This window comes from Chlorocebus sabaeus, chromosome 2, assembly GCF_047675955.1.
Source record: "Chlorocebus sabaeus isolate Y175 chromosome 2, mChlSab1.0.hap1, whole genome shotgun sequence".
Classification (NCBI taxonomy): domain Eukaryota; kingdom Metazoa; phylum Chordata; class Mammalia; order Primates; family Cercopithecidae; genus Chlorocebus; species Chlorocebus sabaeus.
In genome coordinates this window covers 39,730,303-39,752,284 of record NC_132905.1, presented here as the reverse complement: position 1 = coordinate 39,752,284, position 21,982 = coordinate 39,730,303, and the positions used below count along the sequence as shown (strand labels likewise).

The 21,982-nt window shown below is 49.2% G+C and overlaps 2 protein-coding genes and 1 long non-coding RNA gene across 7 annotated transcripts in view; 1 reads left to right on the top strand and 2 right to left on the bottom strand.

Moving 5' to 3' along the window:
* CHMP4B (charged multivesicular body protein 4B) overlaps positions 1–2,074 on the bottom strand; it is a 44,395-nt gene extending 42,321 nt beyond the window's left edge. Inside the window, exon 1 of the mRNA XM_008021206.3 lies at positions 1,738–2,074. Within this exon, the coding sequence (XP_008019397.1) occupies positions 1,738–1,927 (190 nt within the window). The 5' untranslated portion in view covers positions 1,928–2,074. The remainder of the gene's footprint in view (positions 1–1,737) is intronic.
* LOC119618588 (uncharacterized) lies at positions 672–21,649 on the top strand. Of its 3 annotated transcripts, XR_005234974.2 has the most exons (4): positions 672–1,656; positions 10,641–10,718; positions 13,052–15,709; positions 21,244–21,649. It is a non-coding gene; the product is annotated as an uncharacterized lncRNA (long non-coding RNA). The 3 variants fall into 3 exon arrangements; XR_012089845.1 differs by having other exon boundaries at positions 10,641–15,709; XR_012089846.1 differs by lacking the exon at positions 21,244–21,649 and adding an exon at positions 15,808–16,300 and having other exon boundaries at positions 10,641–15,709.
* ZNF341 (zinc finger protein 341) overlaps positions 16,398–21,982 on the bottom strand; it is a 60,369-nt gene continuing 54,784 nt past the window's right edge. For all 3 annotated transcript variants that reach the window (XM_008021175.3, XM_008021187.3, XM_037982869.2), the window contains 3 exons: positions 20,004–20,115; positions 19,075–19,145; positions 16,398–17,674 (listed from right to left, as the gene is read on the bottom strand). In XM_008021175.3, the coding sequence (XP_008019366.3) occupies positions 17,145–17,674; positions 19,075–19,145; positions 20,004–20,115 (713 nt within the window). In that variant the 3' untranslated portion in view covers positions 16,398–17,144. The remainder of the gene's footprint in view (positions 17,675–19,074; positions 19,146–20,003; positions 20,116–21,982) is intronic.

The window sequence follows — 21,982 nt, the reverse complement described above, 5'->3', positions numbered from 1 at the left end:
CCCTGTCAATAAGGACACGTTCCAGCAAAATACCCTTCAAAAGCTTTCCATCCACTTGGAATAAAATCCAAACTCTTCACCAACAAGTTCAAAGTCCAACCCCCGCCCTCTTTATTTCATACCACTCTCCCTCCAAGCACTACATTCCGGACACAGGGGTCTCCCTCTTCTGTTTCTTACAACCTGCCAACCTCTGAGCCTTTTCCCATGCTGCTTTCCATGCCTGAAAGGCTCCTCCCCCAGATTTTTACAGAGCTGGTTCCTTCTCCAGACTCAGTTCAAACTTTACCTTTTCAAAGAAGCCTTCCCTGACCATTCTACCTAAAGTGGCATCCCTCCCACTCCACCACTCCCTATCAGACCATCTTTTTGTGTGTTTAGTACTTATCACCACTGGACAGTATTTTCTTCATTTATTTTCCTGTTTCGGTCTTCTCTCCCATTAGGGTTGAGGCTGTGTTTTGTTCACCCCTATGAATACAGCGCATGCACCAGGCACTAAAAAGAATTTCCAGAATATTTGTTGACTATCAGCAGGGAAGTATCCTCAAGATAGGCTATTTTGTTCTCCTATTAGAATGCAGAAAACATCGATTTAGCCCCTACTATGTGCTGAGCACTGTAAATCCATGATTTTCCTTTCAGAAGGGTAAATTAGCTCAAGGTCACACTGTTAGTCACTAGCAGACTTCTGAGTGAATTAGTTCACTTCTAAACCCCTCTCAAGGGGAAGGGATGTCGTTCTGTGTTTCACTCTCACACGGCCATAACAAGAAAAAGCAAACATTTCTAAACAGCTTTACAGTTTTAAAGCATTTTCACATTCATCTCACTTAAGAAAAACACAAAGCACTTAGAATGCCCAGAAAGCCATACAACAACAGGAAGTAAAGTAAGCAGTGCTTCAGGATTCGATGCCGGGGCCCTGAATCCCAGTAGTGGGGATTGGGGAGGAGTCGGGAGTCTCTATTTCTGGTTCAGAGGGATGGGGAAGCGGTGAGTCACGGGGTGAAGGCTTGCGCCACGGGAAACTTTGGTAAGGCCAAGCTATGAGGCAACAAAAAGTGAATCACAACGCTAGAAGACACCTTAGGCCTCAACTGAGGCCAAACCCTGGCTGACGGATGGGGAAACTGAGGCCTCAAAGGGACAGCAACTTGCTCAAGTTCACTTAGCAAGTGAACAAGCAGGAATCAGGGGATCTCCTCTCCCCCAGTCCCCTTTTCTCTCCACCAAGGAGGCTTTTCAACGAGAATTCTGAGTTAAGGGGATGGCGGAGACGCCAAGGGCAGCTCACAGATTCCACCGAGGAGCCGGGAGAGGGCACAGGTAGGACCAGGAAGCACAGAAATGCTGGGATGGGGGCAGAAATGAGCCGAGGAGGAGGCAGGGGCAGTAGCTAGGCAGGTGGGTGAGGCCAAAGGGAGCAGAAAAAGGCGGAAGAGAAAGGGACAGTGTGAGGACGGAGGAAAGTGCTGTGAGACTGGGTCTGAAGGGGCCTGGCGGGGTGGAGAGAGGGTGAGAGGAGAGAACAGAATAAGTCTGACGATGGAAAAGTCCAGGGATCGCGAAGACATTGAAGGGAGTCGGAGAGGGGGTCCCAGACCCGGCAAGAAGTCTGACCCGGAGAGTTCCAGGGTCAGACCAGACCCCGAGGTGAGTCACGAAGGGGGAAGTCCGGGCCCAGGGATCCTGGGGGGAGCCCGTGGGAAGTCTGAAGGGGCCGGGCCGCCTCACCGCGCTTGTTTTTGGTGCCGTGCTTCTTGGCGGCCGTCAGCTCCTGCTCGATTTTCTTCTCTAGGAACTCCTGTTTCTTGCTTAACATCTCCTCCGTGTCCCGCAGCCGCTGGATGGCCTCCTGGGGGGTCGGGCCGCCCTTGCCGGCCTTACCCCCTCCAGCCCCGAACAGCTTCCCGAACACCGACATGGTTGCTGCTCGCCGCGCCGGCCTTCGCCGCCCGCTCCGGCTCGGCTCGGCTCGGCTCCGGCGCCCGCTCCCAGCCCCGCCGCTCCCTGCCGCCGCAGGCCTCTTCTCCGCCTCCGCCTCCGCCCCGCAGCTGGGCCCGGCCGCGCCACCTCCCACAGGCCCCCACGCCCGGCCCGGCCGGCGTCAGGGCAACGCGCCGCTGACTACAACTCCCGGTGGGCAACGCGCCGGCCGCACCTCAAATCTAATGGAGGGAAGCGCGCTGCATGCCGGGAGACTATAGTCTTCCGGCTTCAGGCGCTCCCCGGCGCGTCTTTTTGGTCTAGCTGGGGTCAAAGGGCGTGTGGCATGGTGGGAAATGTAGGCTTCTTGGCCTGTGCTCTGTAGGAGTAGTATAACAGTAAGACAAATAACAGTAAGTGTACAACACTGCTCAAAAGTGTATTGCTAGAATGGGATACCGGTATGCTTGAACTTTACATCATGTGAAGTTGTCTTAAAAGCGTGAAGGCAATAGTTGTTTCCAATTTCAACCTGTCAATTCTGTGGTCACAGAAGCAAAGCAGTATCTTCTCCAGTTAAGTACGGTAGTCTCCCCCTTTTCTGCGATTTTACTTTCAGCAGTTTCACTTGTCCAACTAAGGTCTGACAGTATTAAATAGAAAATTCCAGAAATAAAGAATTCATAAGTTTTTAATTTCCATTGACCTAATGAAATCTCATGCTATCCTATTCCATCCCACCTGTGATGTGAATCATCCCTTTGTCCAACATACCTCTACCACCTGTTAGTCACTTACCAGCTTAGGAGTTATCAGATGGATTGTCACGGTGTTTCAGTGCTTTTGTTCGAGTAACCCTCATTTTACTAAATAATGGCCTAAAGTGCAAGAGTAGTAACGCTGGCAGTTTGGATATGCCAAACTGAAGCTGTAAAGTGCTTCCTTTAAATGTAAAGATGGAAGTTCTCAGCTTAAGAAAAAAAAACGTATGCTGAGCTTACTGGGATCTGCAGTAAGAACGAATCATCTAGCCCTGGAATTGCGAAAGACATACCCGAGACTGGGCAATCTACAAAGGAAAGAGGTTTAATTGGACTTATAGTTCCAAATGGCAGGGGAAGCCTCACAATCATGGCAGAAGGCAAGGAGGAGCAAGTCCCATCTTACATGGATGGCAGCAGGCAAAGAGACAATGAGAGCCAAGCAAAAGGGCTGTCTCCTCATAAAATCATCAGATCTCATGAGACTTATTCACTACCACAAGAACAGTATGGGAGAAACTGCTGCCATGATTTAATTATCTCCTACCAGGTCCCTCCCACAACAGTGGGAATTATGGGAGATATAATTCAAGATGAGATTTGAGTGGGGACACAGCCAAACTATATCAAGTACCAACTACAAGCAATTAGTGTTAGTCACCTGGACCGCTGGGTTGAAAAGAATTCTGAGGCTGCATCAGAAATTCTTGTAAAAAAAAGTGCCAAGATTGGCCTGGCATGGCGGCTCGCACCTGTAATCTCAGCATTTTGGGAGGCCAAGATGGGAAGACTGCTTGAACCCAGGAGTTTGAGACCAGCCTGGGCAACATAGGGAGACCCAGTCTCAAGAAATAATTAAAAATTACCTGGACATGGTGTCACACACCTATGGTCCCAGCTATTCGAGAGGCTGAGGCAGGAGGATCACTTGAGCCCGGGAAGTTGAGACTGCAGTGAGCTGTGAACATGCAACTGCACTCCAGCCTGGGTGACAGAGTGAGATGCTATCTAAAAAAAAAAAAAAGAAAAAAATGTGCTCAAGATGGATTTGTGATGTCTACCCAGGGTAAGGGATGGGGAGTGGTGACACGTGGGCACAGTAGCTGCCATCTTGGCTGAGAATTCAGCTGCCACGATAGAGATTCACAGAGTGGACTGGCTCAATACTGGAGAGCCCTGGGCTTTTCTGGTCTTTATTTTTCTGGTCTCTCAGACAAATGCACAGCCTTTTCAAACTCTGACCAACTCGTATTAACTTATTCAAAACTGTGAAAAAGAATGAGCCACTGGTACATGCAAGAATTTGGATGACTCACAGATATTATGCTGAGTGAAAGAAACCAGATACAAAAGCCTGTATGATTCCACATATATGAAGCTCAAAAAACAGGCAAAACTAATCTGTGGTGTTAGGAATCAGAATAATGGTTACCTCCAGGGAGGTACAGACCAGGAAGAGGACCTTACGAGGTGCTAACAGGTTCAATAGCAGGATCCAGAGGTGTTCACATGGCTGTATACAAATTCATCAGTGTTTATACTTAAGATCAGTGCCCTTTACATATCTTATGTACTTTATTAAACATGTTACATTGGCTGGGCGTGGTGGCTCAAGCCTGTAGTCATAGCACTTTGGGAGGCCGAGACGGGCGGATCACGAAGTCAGGAGATCGAGACCATCCTGGCTAACACGGTGAAATCCCGTCTCTACTAAAAAATACAAAAAACTAGCTGGGTGAGGTGGTGGGCGCCTGTAGTCCCAGCTACTCGGGAGGCTGAGGCAGGAGAATGGCATAAACCCGGGAGGCAGAGCTTGCAGTGAGCTGAGATCTGGCCACTGCACTCCAGCCTGGGCCACCGAGCGAGACTCTGTCTCAAAAAAAAAAAAAAAAGTTACATTACAATTTAGTAAAACATCTCTAGGCCAGGCATGGTGGCTCATGCCTGTAATCCCAGCACTTTGAGAGGCCAAGGTGGGTGGATCACTTGAGGTCAGGAGTTTGAGACCAGCCTGGCCAACATGGTGAAACCCCGAGTCTACTAAAAAAATGCAAAAATGAGCTGAGCATGGTGGCGCGCACCTGTATTCCCAGCCACTCGGGAGGCTGAGGCAGGAGAATCGCTTGAACCCAGGAGGTGGAGGTTGCAGTGAGCCGAGATCATGCCACTGCACTCCAGCCTGGGCGACATAGCAAGACTCCATCTCAAAAATAAGTAAATAAGTAAATAAATAACATCTCTAGCTGGGCATGGTGGCTCATGCCTGTAATCTCAGCACTTTGGGAAACCAAGGTGGGAGGATTGCTTGAGGCCACAGTTCAACACCATCCCAGGCAACATAGTGAGATCTCTTCTCTAGAAAAAAACTTAAAAATTAGCCAGGCATGGTGGTGCAAGCCTGTAATCTGGGCTAGTTGGGAAGCTGAGGTGGAAAAATTGCTTGGGCCCAGGAGTTCAAAGCTACAGTGAGCTATGATGACACCACTGCACTCCAGCCTGGGCAACAGAGGGAGACCCTGTCTCAAAAAAAAATGAACAACAACAACAAAAAACACACACACACACAAAATATCTCTAATAAGAGGAGCAACAGAAGAATAGTTTTTATTTATTTGCAAAGTGCCTTTGCACACAAAAATCCCATCTCATCTCCATCATCCCTCTAAGCCCCATGAAATAAGCATTACAATCCACCTCCATTTTACAGTTGAGGAAACTGAGGCCCAAAGAAGTAGGAATTGACTAAAGTCACATGGTTAAAGATACCCAGCCATATATTTGTAAACTTCCTTGAAAGCATTAATTATGAAATAAAACCTTAATTATGAAACTTGGTCTCACATAATTACACCAAGTTAAATACAGAGGACTTTGCTGATTTTTAGTTGTAAAAAAGAGTTCATCCAACATCCTCTCCTGATTAAACAAAAAAACAAACCTGAAACACTCAGCCAACTAGGAAGAGGAGAGAACATCTCAACCTGGTAAGAGGCATCTGTGCAAAACCCACAGCGAACATCATACTTAATGGTGAAGACAAAGGCCGAAAGCTTTCCCCCTAAGATCAGGAATAAGATAAGGATGCCTACTCTCATCACTTCCAATCAACATTGTACTGAAAGTTCTTGCCAGGGCAATTAAGCAAGAAAAATAAATAAAAAGGCATCCAGATTGGAAAACCAGAGGTAAAACTATTTATATTTGCAGATGACGTGATCTCATATAGAGAAAAACCTAAAGAATACACAGAAAGCTATTAGAACTAAAAATGAGTTCAGCACAGTTCAACAATATGAATACACAAAAATCAGTTGTCTTTCTGTACATTAGCAATGAGCAATATGAAAATGATATTAAGAATCATTTCCATTTACAATAGCCTCAAAAATGATAAAACATTTAGCAATAAATGTAACCACGGAAAGGAAAGGCTTGTCCTCTGAAAAGTACCAAACCTTGTTGAAAGAAATTAAGGAAGCCCTAAATAAATGGAAAGACATTCCATCTCCATGGATTAGAGGACTTCATTGTTAAGATAGCAACACTCTCCAAATTGCTTAACAGATTCAATACAAGCCTTTCAAAATCTGAGCTGCATTTTTTGCAGAAATGGACAAGTTTATCCCACACCTCATATGGAATTGCAAGAGACCCTGAATAGTCAAAACAGTATTCAAAAAGAAAAATAAAGTTGGAAGATTCACATGTCCTGATTTCAAAACTTACTACAAAGCTACAATAATCAAAGATGTTTATCGATCAGTTGAATAGAATTGAGAGTACAGCCCTGGCGCGGTGGCTCAAGCCTGTAATCCCAGCACTTTGGGAGGCCGAGACGGGCGGATCACGAGGTCAGGAGATCGAGACCATCCTGGCTAACCTGGTGAAACCCCGTCTCTACCAAAAAATACAAAAAACTAGCTGGGCAAGGTGGTGGGCACCTGTAGTACCAGCTACTCAGGAGGCTGAGGCAGGAGAATGGCGTAAACCCGGGAGGCGGAACTTGAAGCAGTGAGCTGAGATCCAGCCACTGCACTCCAGCCTGGGCGACAGAGCGAGACTCCGTCTCAAAAAAAAAGAAAAAAAAGAAAAAAAAAAGAATTGAGAGTACAAAAATAAACCTATACATCTATAGTCAATTTATTTTCAACAAGTGTGCTAAGACCATTAAATGGGGGATGCATAGTCTTTTCAACAAGTGGTGCTAGGACAGGTGGGTATCCAAATGGAAAGGAATGAGGCCAGGTCCTGTGGCTCATGCCTGTAATCCCAGCACTTTGGGAGGCCAAGGCAGGAGGATTGCAGGAGCCCAGGAGTTTAAGACCAGCCTAGGTAACATAGTAACACCCCAGTTCTGAAAAAAAAAAAAGAATAATAAATAAAATTAGCCAGGCATGGTGGTGTGTGCCTGCAGTCTCAGTTACTCAGGAGGCTAAGGTGGAACAATCACTTGAGCCCAGGAGTTCAAGGCTGCAGTGAGCTGTGATTTCATCACTCTACTGCAGACTGGGTGACAAAGTGAGACCCTGTCACCCAGGCTGACCCTATATGAAATGTTCAAAATAGTCAAATGCATAGAGATAGAAAGCAGATTAGTGGTTGCCAGGATCCAGAGGGGGGGGGGGAAAGGAGAATGACTGCTTAATGGGTACAGGGTTTCTTTTTGGGATGATGAAAATGTTATGTAACTAGATTATGATGATGGTTACACAATATTGTGAATGTACTAAAAAGTGCTGAGTTGTATACTTTAATTAAAATGGTGAATTTTTTTTTTTTTGGAGCTGGAGTCTCACTCTATTGCCCAGGCTAGAGTGGAGTGGTGCAATCCTGGCTCACTGCAACCTCTGCCTCCCAGGCTCAAGCAGTTATCCTGCCTCAGCCTCCTGAGTAGCTGAGATTACAGGCACTGCCACCATACCTGGCTAATTTTTTGCATTTTTAGTAGAGATGGGGTTTCACTGTGTTGGCCAGGGTGGTCTCGAACTCCTGACCTCAGGTGATCCACCCGCCTCAGCCTCCCAAAGTGCTGGGATTACAGGCATCAGCCACCGCACCCGGCCAAAATGGTCAATTTTATGTCATGTGAATTTTATCTCAATTTCTATTTTTATTGTTTGAGACAGAGTCTCGCTTTGTTGCCCAGATTGGAGTGCAGTGGCGCAGTCTCAGCTCACTGCAACCTCCACCACCTAGTTTCAAGCACCCACCACTATACCCGGCTAATTTTTGTATTTTCAGTGGAGACAGGGTTTCACCATTTTGGCCAGGCTGGTCTCAAACTCTCAAACTCCTGACCTCAGGTGATCTGCCTACATCGGCCTCCCAAAGTTTTGGATTACAGGCTACAACCACCACGCCTGGCCTTATCTCAATTTTTTTTTTTTTTTTTTTTTTTTTTTGAGACAGTTTCACTCTTGTCACCTAGGCTGGAGTGCAATGGCGCGATCTCGGCTCACCACAACCTCTGCCTCCCGGGTCCCGGTTCAAGCAGTTCTCCTGCCTCAGCCTCCAGAGTAGCTGGGATTACAGGCATGTGCCACCACACCCAGCTAATTCTTGTATTTTTAGTAGAGAGGGGGTTTCACCATGTTGGCCAGGCTGGTCTCAAACTCCTGACCTCGTGATCCGCCCGCCTCAGACTCCCAAAGTGTTGGGATTACAGGCGTGAGCCACTGCACCCGGCCCCTTATCTCAATTTTTAAAAGTGCATTGAAGTAATGAAGAGGGAACATGTTTTGATGCCTACCACACAAGCCTAGATTAGAAGTGGGGCTCTGCCATTCAGCCATGTGCTTTACCTGCCTTGGTTTTCCTATCCGAGAAACAGAAATAACACTATATTCCTCACCAGGCCATTCTGATGACTCAGTGACAACACAGACAAAGGCCTTAGCACAGAATATGTATTCAACCAATATTTATGAAATAATAACCACAGGAATAATAATCATTAACATCCATGGAACCCTCACTCTGACAGACAGCTTACATAGAATATCTCATTTTTTTTTTATTTTTATTTTATTTTTTGAGACAGGGTCTCACTCTGTCACCCAGGCTGGAGTGCAGTGGCACGATCATGGCTCACTGCAACCTCTGCCTCCCAGGCTCAAGCGATCCTCCCACCTCAGCCTCCCGAGTAGCTGTGACCACAGGTGTGTGCCACCACACCCAGCTAATTTTTGTATCTTTTATAGAGACAGGGTCTCCCTATGTTGCCCAGGCTGGTCCCAAACCCCTGGGCTCAAGTGATTCTCCCACCTTGGCCTCTCAAAGTGCTGGGATTACAGGTGTAAGCCATCACGCCCAGCCAGATTATCTCATTTAATCATCCAACTAAAGTTCTATGAGGCAGGTATAGATTACAGCTGAGGAAACAGAAGCTTGGAGAGGTTGAATAACTTGCCGAAGATCACACCATTATTGAGTGGTCTGGTTGGCACTTGAACCGTGAGAAAATAACAGAGAATCTTCACTCAGCACTTTATGCTAAGCCAGACAGTGAGCTGAGGATTTTACATGCATTACCTCATTTAGCCCACACAACAACTATATGAGGTAGGCTTTATTGTTCCCATTTTATACGTTAACAGAGGTTGGACAGCTTGCCTAAGATTACACACTTGTACGAGGCAGAGCTGAGATTCTTACTGTAAATGCAACCCATTTAGCCACTGTACTATTCTGCCTACATGCCAATGAATGAATGAACAGACATTCACACATACAAACAGGTAAATAAATAAAGTGTGGTGGGCCTGGGAGCAGGTCTGACCTCCCAGGGGAGTGGGGCAAAGTAAGCAATGGGGGCAGGAAAGGCCTGGCCCAGCAGAACTTGAGGGGTTAAGGGAGGAGTGAGGGGGAGGCGGGTGAGATTGTTGACCCTGAAAGGACCCTACACTCATGCTAATGGTGGGTTACAGGGCGTACTCCATACCCATTTGACCACATGCAGGCCATGCAGCAGGCCCTAGATGGCCACACAGGCTCTAGTCAATGACTGTGACTCCCTGGACTTTACCCCAGGGAAACCCACATCCTCACCCAGGCCCAGGCCCAAGGCATAGGTAGACTAGAAGTCTCCCTGCACGAGGATGGAAAAGTACACATCCAATCCTTTAGAATGTCCTGTTGGCTCTACCCTCAAAATATATCCAGAACCCTATCATTTCTTACCATCTTCATTGCTGTCACTCTGGTCAAAAGTACCTGCACTATTGCAGTAGCCTCCTGGTGGGCAGGATAATGGTCCTTCAAAGACGTCCATGTCCTCATCCCCAGAATCTCCTTAAACGGACTTTGCAGAAGTGTTAAGGAGCTTGAAATGGTCGGGCACAGTGGCTCACACCTGTAATCCCAGCACTTTGGGAGGCCGAGGTGGGCAGATCACGAGGTCAGGAGATCGAGACCATCCTGGCCAACATGGCAAAACCCCGTCTTTACTAAAAATACAAAAAATTAGCCAGGCATGGTGGTGTGTGCCTGTAATCCCAGCTACTCAGGAGGCTGAGGCAGGAGAATGGGGTGAACCCAGGAGGCAGAGCTTGCAGTGAGCCAAGATAGTGCCACTGCACTCCAACCTGGGCGACTGATCGAGACTCCATCTCAAAAAAAAAAAAGGAGCTTGAAATGATGAGATTATTCTGGATTATCCAGCTGGCCTCAATGTAATCACAAAACAGAAGCAAAAGGTTTCAGAGTCAGAGACTGGTAGGATGCTGCCCTTCTGGCTTTGAATGGAGAAAGGGGCCACAAGCCAAGGAATGCAGGTGGTTTCTAGAAACCGGAAAAGACAATGGAACAGATTCTCCCCTAGAGCTTCCAGAAGGACACAGCCCTGCCAACCACTTGATTTTAGTCCAGTGAGAACCATATCAGACTTCTGACCTCCAGAGTGGTAAGATCTGTGTTGGTTTAAACCACTAAGTTTCTGGTTCTTTATTACAGAAGCAAGAGAAACCTAATACTCTTCCCCATTGGCCTTCCTGTCTCCATCTTTATTCCTTCCAGTTCATTCTCTACATGGTAAGCAGAGGTATCCTTTTAAAAATATGTGTTTGACCGGGCACAGTGGCTCATCCCTATAATCCCAGCACTTTGGGAGGCCAAAGCGGGTGGATCACTTGAGGCCAGGAGTTCAAGACCAGCCTGGGTAACATGGTGAAACCCCTCTCTACTAAAAATACAAAAATTAGCCAGGCATGGTGGTACACACCTGTAGTCTCAGGAGGCAGAGGCACGAGAATCGCTTGAACCTGGGAGTTGGAGGTTGCAGTGAGCTGAGATCATGCCACTGCACTCCAGCCTGGGCAACAGAGACAGACTCTGTCTCAGGAAAAAAAACCAAAACATATATATATATATTTTTTGACATCTGACATATATATACACACACACATATACATATATACACACACACACACATACACACATATATACATATGTTTTGACATTGGACATATATACATATGTCAGATCCAGTCACTGAATGCTCACAATCCTCCAATGGCTTTCCACGTCCCTCAAGTAAAACCCAAAGTCCTTTCAATGTCCCTCAAGTCCCTACATGATGTCATGGTTTTCCGTCACCTCCTTGCCCTCCTCCTTTCCAGTGCCTCACTCCAACCACACTGGCCTCTCTACTCTTCCTCAAACACACCAGCAACCCCCAAACTCTCAAAACCTCTACTCACCTCTACTTTTTTTCCTTCTCTGTAATACTCGTCACCTCCTAACATCTATAACTTACCTATTTACTTTGTTGTTTATCTTCTGCTTCCTCCACAAAGGATCTCCACAAATAATTGTTTTGCACATGATGTATCATTGAAGAACTATGCCTGGCACATAGTAGGTACTTAAGAAATATTTGTTCCATGAATAAATAAGTGGACTGAGGAAGCAGTGACCTGGGAAGCAGCCTTGCCTCGATGAGACTTTGGACAAGACCTTTTCCCTCCCTGGGACTGTTTATTCTCTGTGATTCCTCAAAGGAACCAAGGCCCTAAAAGTTGGGCCTTGGCCTCCTGCCTCTGGGTTCTGTGCCTAAGCCTACCCGAGGCACCCTCAGCTAGTAAGAGGTCACTCCCAGTCCTTAGGTGAAACCTGCTCACCTCCCTGATCACCACCCTTCAGGCCCTGAAAGCCTTGTGTGTGGGGGGTCACTTGCTGGCAGCCTTGGGGGTTGGGAGCACCAGTAGCTGCCACCTCCACTCCTTCTTCCCCAAGGGAGACAAAACTAGTCCAGCCAGTTCTCCTGGGTCACAGGGACACCTGCTCTGTCGCCGGAGACTTCCAAGCCACTTGCATTAGTCATTTGGCCCAGATATTCTCTGCTCCCTCTTTGAACAAAGGAAAATATCCTTTTATATCAGACATTACTTCCCTGGAGTCTGGGCCAGTCCTATCTCAGCCTACATGACAGATTCCCCCTTGGCCTCCCTTGGGTGAGAGAAGGGGGTGGGTAAAGTGGGCCGCCTTCTCTCAAAGTGCTGTTGTTTATTCACTTGACAAATATTGATCGAACAATTCCTGGGAAGGTCTAAGCACTGTAGATATATCAGGAACAAAACAGACAAAAGTCGATGTCTTTGTGGACTTTTTGTTTCTAATGAGGACAACAGACAATAAACAAATGTCTAATATAATGTCAAGGGTGATGAATAAAAATAAAATAAGGTAAGGAATTCGAGAATGATGGAGGTGGGGCTATGTTAGACAGATTGGCCAAGGAAAACTATCAGAGGAAATGAGTGTTTTTGTTTTTTGATTTTTTTTTTTTTTTGAGATGGAGTCTCACTCTGTTGCCTGGGCTGGAGTGCAATGGCATGATCTCAACTCACTGCAACCTTTACCTCCCTGGTTCAACTGGTTCTCCAGCCTCAGCCTCCCAAGTAGCTGGGATTACACACATGCACCAGCATGCCCGGCTAATTTTTTGTATTTCTTAGTAGAGACGGGGTTTTGCCACGTTGGCCAGGTTGGTCTCGATCTCCTGACCTTGTGATCCGCCCACCTCGGCCTCCCAAAGTGCTGGGATTACAGGTGTGAGCCACCACGCCTGGCCCAAATGTCCCAATTTTTTACATTTTCTAATTGCTTCTGGAGTAGAGGAGCATAGTCGATTTGTATATATTGATCTTGCTACTATTTCAGCACCCTTGCTATTATCTCACCCTTTCCAATCCTGATACTATTTCTTTCTTTTTCTTGCTCTATTATTCTGGCCAGGCCACTAATGTAATATTGGAGTCATAACAGCATAACATCCCTTGTGTCATTCCTGACGCGTAGCATCTCACATTTCACCACTGCGGTATATATTAAATTTGTTTTTAAATGTTGGCTTACTTTTTCAGACACTGTGAATGCCAAACTGTCTGGAGGCTGCCATGAGCGGCAATTTGTGATCTCTGCTTTACCTGAATTATTTCCCTGAATTGTGACGTCAACCTTGCCACGTAGGTACTATTATTCTGCACACTGACACGAGGAAACTGAGGTTCAGAGAGGTGAAGTGACTTGCCATGGTCACACAGCTAGGAGGGGGCAGAGCCAGAATTCAAACCCAGCTCTGCTTGATACCAAAGATTGTAATCTTTCTCTTTTTCTTTTTTTTTTGAGATGGACTTTTATTTATTTATTTATTTATTTATTTTTTGATACAGAGTTTACTCTTACTCTGACACTCACATGTCCAGGAGTTTACTCTGTCACCCCGGCTGGAGTGCAATGGTGAGATCTTGGCTCACTGCAACCTCCGTCTCCTGGGTTCTAGAGATTCTCCTGCCTCGGCTTCCCAAGTAGCTGGGATTACAGGCAAGCGCAACCACGAATGGCTAATTTTTTGTATTTTTAGTAGAGATGGGGTTTTGCCATGTTGGCCAGGCTGGTCTCAAACTCCTGACCTCAGGTGATCCGCCCGTCTTGGCCTCCCAAAGGGCTAGGATTACAGGAGTCAGCCACCGCGCCGGGTCAAAGACTGTGATCTTTCTGGGGATGGAATGAGACCCTGGATGCCTAGGCCAGCCCCTTTTTATGCTCCACTCTGTCCAGCATCTTGGAGTTCGGCGGCAGACCCTGGGGTCCTGGAGCAGCTATCACCAACTTTCTTATTTATTTATTTATTTATTTATTTTTTTGAGAAAGAGTCTTGCTCTGTCCCCCAAGCTGGAGTGTGGTGGCATGAACTCAGCTCACTTCACCCTCCGCCTCACGGATTCAAGAGATTCTCCTGCCTCAACCTCCCGATAGCTAGGACTACAGGTACATGCCATCACGCCTGGCTAATTTTTTGTGTTTTTAGTAGAGATGGGGGTTCACCATGTTAGCCAGGATGGTCTCAATCTCCTGTCCTTGTGATCTGCCCACCTCGGCCTCTCAAAGTGCTGGGATTTGTCACCAACTTTCTATTAAACATTATAGCTGATCTTGGTATGTCCTTATCTGTGGCCTGGCTCTGCTACCTCCCTGCTGTGTAACTTCGGGTTGCTTAGCCTTAATATTCCTGTTGCCTCATCTCAGCTGCAAAATGGGCTTAAAAGTAGCGCCTCCATTGAAGTGCTAGGGATGGTGCCAGGCATTTGATAACTAATAAATGTAAGTTCTTGTGATTACCAGTAGACATGTATGCCTGTGTACACTGACAGGAAGAAGCAATAGAAAAACCACTTAAATAGGAAGAAGTTGTCATTTTTTTTTTTTTTGAGACGGAGTTTCATTCTTGTTACCCAGGCTGGAGTGCAATGGCACGATCTCAGTTCACTGCAACCTCCGCCTCCCAGGTTCAAGTGATTCTCCTGCCTCAGCTTCCTAAGTAGCTGAGATTACAGACATGCGCCACCACGCCCAGCTAATTTTCTTGTATTATTAGTAGAGACGGGGTTTCACCATGTTGGCCAGGCTAGTCTCGAACTCCTGACCTCGGGTGATCTACCTGCCCCGGCCTCCCAAAGCAAAGTGCTGGGATTATAGGTGTGAACCACCACACCCGGCTGAAGATGTCATTCTTCACATTTCTTTCAATGCCATTGTTACAATTTTTTAAAATGTTCACTGTCTCCCACGACTCCTTCATTATGTAGAGAATAAAGTCCAGATTCCTTAACCCATATCTAAATCCCTCTCTGATTCATCAACCCACACTTCAATCGCAGAAAGTGGCTAAGAACCCATGGAGGCAGGCTGCCCCGGCTTGAGTCCCAGCTCTGCAGCTTTCCTGGCTGTGTGAGCTTGGGTAAGGAAGTTTGCCCCTCTGGGCCTGGGTTTTCTCAGCTGTAAAATACGGAAAGTAACAGCACTCACATGACAGGCTGAGGCGATGTGACTGTAAATAGCCTGGCACAGTGTTCCTCGTGTGGAGAAGCTGGAAGCATCAGCCATGATTATTACCCACCTACTCCTGTGAGACCTCTGGTCATCCTGGAACATCCGCCGGCCCCAGAACATAGCAGGCCCGGCGCTGTCCCACCCCAAGGTGTTTGTGCACGCCCTGCTCTCACACGGCACACCTTCCCCTATCCATCCACCCATCAAAGCACCCCAGGCCAAGGCCCAGCTCCAGGGGCATCCCCTCTGACTTCCTGTCCCCACCAGTCCCCCTTGGGCCTTTGTGCAGGCCGGTACACTTTCACACCTCACCCCCATCAACTCTGTCCCTCCTGCCACCTCACACCCTTCCTGAGGACGTGGGAAGCTGGGCCTGGCTCTGGGCTCCAGCCCTGAGTTCCAACACAGATGACTGAGGGACCTGCCAGCCTTCAAAACAATTCAGTCATCAAATGGAGTTGACAGCCCAGAAGGGTGGCTGTGAAGATAAACAGAAAACACTAGTCAAAGGCCCTTTTCTCTTCCTGCCTCCTCATGAGCCTGATCAACCTCCCACCTGGACTAGCTGAGGGGGAGGAGGAAGCACTGGACGTGGGGACGCTGACGGCCTCCAGATGCCCACGCGAGAGGAATTTCTGATCTTGATTACAACGGATTTGGAGGTGGCTAACAATCCCGAATTCCCACAAGTGAGTACAAACCCTGACCCCCGTGGGGTGTTGTCCTGGACCGTTTTCTGTGGATGGGTATTCCCAATTTCCTTTTTTTTTTTTAATCTTTGAGACAGGGTCTTGCTCAGTTGCCCAGGCTGGAATGCAGTGGCACAATCTCAGCTCACTGCAGCCTCGACCTGCTGGGCTCAAGTGATCCTCCCACATCAGCCTCCTGCATATCTGGGACTACAAGCACCGGCTACTACGCCTAGCTAAAAAAAATTTTTTTTTTTTTTTTTTTGAGACAGGGTCTCACTCTGTCTCCCAGGCTGGAGTACAGTGGCACGATCTCAGCTCACTGTAACCTCTGTCTCCTGGGTTCAAGTGATTCTCCTGCCTCAGCCTCTCAAGTAGCTGGGAATACAGGCGTGCGCCACCACACCTGGCTAATTTCTGTATTTTTAGTAGAGACAGGGTTTTGCCATGTTGGCCAGGCTGGTCTCAAACTCCTGACCTCAGGTGATCCGCCCATCTTGGCCTCCCAAAGTGCTGGGATTACAGGCATGAGCTGCTGTGCCCAGCCTTGCTTCCCTCATCACCTCCCCAGGGCTCCCTGTGTGAGGGGCCCGGGACCCCTCAGCCGCCACAAGCTGCAGATGGGAGTGCTGCCACCTAGGGGCAAAGAACGAAACTGCCACAGCTTGGCCCATGCCACCCGGACACATATTATGACAAAAACATTTATTGAGCACTTTCTTCGTGCCGGGCACCATGCCGAGCCCCTGGCGCACTTCATCACACTGGATCCCCAGGACAACCCTATGAGGTAGTAGTATTGTAAGCCCCATTGTACAGATGAGGAACATGGGGCTCAGAGAGGTGAAGTGACTTACCCAAGGTCACACAGCAAATGCATGGCAACTCTTGGATTTGAAGCCAGATCTGTCTCATAGCTGCAGTCTAACCGTCACACCTGAGTGCCTCCTAAAAGCTACATCACAGAGCTGTCTGAGGACACTGTGGGGAACCGTCTGTGAAAAGGTCCAACACATAAACTCCGAAGAGTTTATGGCAGGCCTCCTGAAGAACAGCGGACTAGAGGCCACCCAGAGGCAGCCTGGAGGCAGAGTGGGGAGGAACGCCCTGTCTTCTCTCCCAGGGGCCCCAACCACCAGCCTAGACTAGCGAGACTCTGGGCTGCTCAGGTTTCAGCCATTTCTTTCCTGCCGCTGTGGCTCTGCCCAGAAACTGTAGGCAGCCCTGCCCCGACCCTAGAATGTTGCAGGGTTTTCCAGCAGGAGAAGGGACACAGGTGGGCGACCATGGGCCAGGGTTTCTGAATGACATTCAGCAGGATTTCTGCCAATGGCTCAATGGCTCACTTCCACTGGTAAGGATCAGCAGTCTGCTCCCAGGGCCCTGGACCCAAACAGGAGCATCAGGCCTGCCCAGGAAACACACCTGAGGTTCGTCACTCCGAGGCCTGGATGTAGACAGGCACAGCGAGCATGGCACATGGGCCCTCGGCCCCGGCCTGCAGCTCCGCCAGAGCCAGGTTGGAGCCCAGCCCCTCAGCGTGTCCAGGTACCACCAGCTCAGGTTCCGCGCCCACTGTACCACCCACAACGATGGACAGCACGGCATCCGGCTCTGCGAAGGGCGGCTTGCCAGGGACAGCCTCGGGCACCAGCCCAGCCCCTGCATCCTTCAGCTCCTCCAGCCCCAGCGGGTCAGGCAAGGGGGTCACCACCTTGCGCCCACCACTGCCGCCATTGCGGGGGGCTGCCCTCCTCTGGGGGGGCCGCCGGGTTTGCAGGTCCTTGTCCTTTTGGGGGCCGAGACGACAGCGGTGATCTTTGAGGTATTTGTGGCGGGAAAAGCCCTTGGCGCAGCCAGCACAGCGGAACTTGTAGTTGCCCGTGTGGGCACGCTGGTGCTCGGCGAGGTGGGCACGGCGGCTGAAGGACTTGCTGCACAGGGCGCATTTGTGGAGCTTCATGCCTGGAGGGCAAGGGAAAGTCAGTGAAAAGCATCCAGACCTTCACCCGGCAACGGTGCCTTGCACTGGGAATAAAATCCAGGCTCTTACCCGACCAGTGCCTGTGTGATCTGGCCCCAGCTCTTTCCACCCTCGTCGTCTGCCTTCTCCCAGCCACTCTCTGTGCCAGCCACACTCGCTCTCCTCAGAGATGCCACGCTGGCTCTTGCCTCTGCGCCTTTGTACTTGCCATTCTCCTCTGCCTGGAACAGCCACTCACTCCCTGCACCTTGGCTTGCTTTGCCAGGTCATCTCAGGCTCAGGGAGGGGCAGTGACGCCTGAGGCCACCCACAGGAACGTGGCAGCACCAAGACTCCAACCCAGCTCTGTGTGTCCAAGTCATTGACCTACTCTCCCAGTTTTCACACTTTCTTTAGTGACTGACTTCTTTCTGTAAATCTTCTCAAACAGGGGAGACTTTACCCCCTAGGGGACTCAGCAATGCCTAGAGACATTTTTGATTGTCACAGCTGTAGGGGGGATGCCACTGACACCCAGTGGATAGAGGCCAGGGATGCTGCTAAACATCCTACAGGGCACAGGACAGCCCCCAGGACAAAATTATCTAGCTCAGACCAGGCGCCGGTGGTCACACCTGTAATCCCAGCACTTTGGGAGGCTGAGGTGGGCAGATCACTTGAGGTCAGGAGTTCGAGACCAGCCTGGCCAACATGGTGAAAACCCCATCTCTACTAAAAATACAAAAATTAGCTGGGCGTGGTGGCAGGCACCTGTAATCCCAGCTACTTGGGAGGCTGAAGCAAGAGAATCACTTGAACCTTGGAGGCAGAGGTTGCAATGAGCTGAGATCACACCACTTTACTCCACCTGGGTGCCGGAGTGAGGCTCTGTCTCAAAAAAAAAAAAAAAAAAAACAATTATCTGGCCCAAAATGTCAGTGGTGCCAGGGTTGAAGAACCTTGTTCTAGACCTCAGCTGGCATGTGGAAAGCCAGCCAGTCTGCTCTGAGGAGCTGCTGAGAAACTGAGGAGTGACTTGAAGACCCCTGCCCTGCCTTATCAAGGAAGCTTCCTGGCCATGTCTTGAACCCGCCCGGAATCTGATTCCCTCCACACCTGGTTCACACTTCTATCACACTGGGCACTGCTCTGACTGAGTCATCTCTGCTCAGGTCAGCTTCCTCCTTGGACTGGGGGACTGTGTCTGATTCATCTCTGTTCATCCTAAAGTCCCTAATACAGGCCTGGCTCATAGCCCACATAAGTGAAAGTGCTGGCTGGAATGTGCCAGGCAGGGAAAACAAGCCTCACAGGATATGTCTGCTCTTTCTCCTCCTGGCGGGTCTATCCCAGTGAACTAGAGCTGAACCAGACCCTCCTGGCAGGCCCAAGAGCCACCTACCAGAGTGGGAGAGGATGTGGGCCTTCAGCTTGTCCGGCCGGTTGAACTCCTTACTGCAGCCTGTGTGTGTCCTAAAACCCAAAGCCACCAGTCAAGGGGAGTTCACTAAGCTTAGGATGCTCTTGCTGGCCCCTCCGCTAGCCCTGGGCACAAGGGACAGCCTTGTCCACCCTAAGGGCTGGACAAGGAGGTAGGGTGGGGAGTGAGGTAGACGGGGCCCAGGACAGGATAAAAGGAGAGAGGCTTGGCCGGGCACAGTGGCTCACGCCTGTAATCCCAGCACTTTGGGAGGCAGGTGGATGGATCACTTGTGGTCAGGAGCTCAAGACTAGCCTGGGCAACATGATGAAACTCCATCTCTACTAAAAATACAAAAATTAGCCAGGTGTGGTAGCAGGCGCCTGTAATCCCAGCTACTTGGGAAGCTGAGGCAAGAGAATCGCTTAAACCCAGGAGGCAGAGGTTGCAGTGAGCCAAGATCATACCACTGCACTCCAGCCTGGGCGACAGAGTGAGACCCTGTCTCAAAAAAAAAAAAAAAAAAAAAAAAAGGCCAGGCGCAGTGGCTCACACCTGTAATCCCAGCACTTTGGGAGGCCGAGGCGGGCGGATCACAAGGTCAGGAGATCGAGACCACGGTGAAACCCCGTCTCTACTAAAAATACAAAAAATTAGCTGGCGCGGTGGTGGGCGTCTGTAGTCCCAGCTACTCAGGAGGCTGAGGCTGGAGAATGGCGTGAACCCAGGAGGCGGAGCTTCCAGTGAGCTGAGATCGCGCCACTGCACTCCAGCCTGGGCGACAGAGTGAGACTCTGTCTCAAAAAAAAAAAAAAAAAAAAGGAGAGGCCTGCCCTCAGTCCCACCCTCCCGGGCAGCGCCCCTGGAGAATCTGCCCCGCTACCCGCCCCTGCATGGCAGTCTCTACTCACGAGAAAGGGCATTTGTATTTCTTGAAGGGCTCGTGGATCAACATGTGTCTCTTCAGTTTGTCCTTGCGGTTGAACGCAGACTCGCACACTGAGCATTTGTAGGGCTTCTCGCCTGCAGCAGACACAGACAGGGAGAGCCAGCACTCGCCAGGAGTCGGAATCCAGGGCACAAGGGTCCCTGCTGGGCCCCTCAGGGGAGCAGCTCCTCTAGGGAGGTGGCCAGGGGAGAAAATAGCCTCTCTCATTCTTCGGTGGCTTTGTTTTGCCAGGGACAAGACAGGGCTATTTTGATAGGATGCTCAGGAGAGGCCTCTCTGATGAGGCCATGCATGAGGAGAGACCTCAGGTCATCCGGGAGATGGTCCAGGCAGCAGGGAAAGCAGGTACAAAGGCCCTGAGGCAGGAGCGCATTTGGCGGTGCTAATGAACAAGAGGGAGGCTGGTGTGGCCAGAGAACAAGGCAGAAGGTGAGGGCAGCAAGCCAGCCAGGCCCACAAGGGAGGACCTGGGAGGCGGAGCTAAGGACTTGGTTTTTGTTTTTGTTTTTGTTTTTGTTTATGAGACAGAGCCTTGCTCTGTCACCCAGGCTGGAGTGCAGTGGCGAGATTTCAGGTGAGTCACTGCAACCTCTGCCTCCTGGCTTCAAGCAATCCTCCCAACTCAGCCTCCTGAGTAGATGGGATTACAGGTGTGTGCCACCACACCCAGCTAATTATTGTATTTTTAATGGAGATGGGGTTTCACCATGTCGGCCAGGCTGGTCTCAAACTCCTGACCTCAAGTGATCCACTCGCCTCAGCCTCCCAAAGTGTTGGGATTACAGGCATGGGCCACCGCGCCCTGCCAGGACTTTGGCTTTTACTCTGAGCCAGAAGAGAAGCCACCAGAAGGTCTGAGTAGCGCAGGGATGGGCTTTGATGTAAGCTTTTAACCGGCTCCCTCTGGCTGCGTGTGGAGAGCAGACTGAGGGGGTGAGGGTGGAGGCGAGGATAACCAGGAAGTGGCCCAGAACAGCCATGTTGGGAAGCCAGAATCGGCAGCCCTTGCCACTGGATTGGCTGTGGCTGTGAGAGGAGGAGGGGAGTCGAGGATGAATCTGAGGCATGGCCTGAGTAGCAAGGTGGCCTCATGGCATTTATGGCAATGGGGTCCACCCTGGGGGATGAGGAATCACACCTTATCTAACTGAATCCTTCCAACAAATCAGGAGGCACCGACTCCCATCATCCTTATTTCACAGATGAGAAAGAAGACTGAAGTTCAGAGAGGTGAAGGGACTGGCTCAGGGGCTACCCCTATGGTTGGGGGAGCTAAGATTCCAGCCCAGCAGCGTGATCCAGAGCCCATCTGAGCTACCCCAGATCTTCCTGCTGTTAAACCTGTCCTGGGGCAGCTTTCGCCTGATGGGCTACCTGAGGAACCCACAGGAAATCAAGGGAGGTGCCTGCAGAGTTGCCGTGGGGTCACAGCCTGCCCTTTAGAAGGAGCTGTTTCTGGGCTGCTGTGACTTCCTGCCATTATTTCCTCTCTGTTCTCCCTCGGCAATGAATAAAGTACTTCTGAAAAAACATCAACCCAGTTGATACGGAAATGCTGGTCCCTACAATGGAATGCTCTGTGGTCATTAAAAAGATTAAAAAGGTCAATCTGTGTTTCCTGATCTGGAAAGATCTCCTGGACATATTGCTAGTGGGAAAAGAAAGCAGTAGAATAGCTTAACACAATCTCATCTTTCATAGAAAAAAATATAATCCTTACTGGATATGTAAGCTCCAACAAAAAAAAAAAAAAAAAGAAAGAAAGAAAGAAAAAATACAACCCGCATACCCCCAAAAAAGCCCTAGCCATGTGTCTCTGTAAATAAACTGAAGATGCAGGGAGAAAGATGGGGAGGTATGGGGAGAGGACAGACCAAAGTGTCAGTGGCAATTACAACTTGAAGGGGAAATTTAACATTTTACTTTATGTATTCCTATATT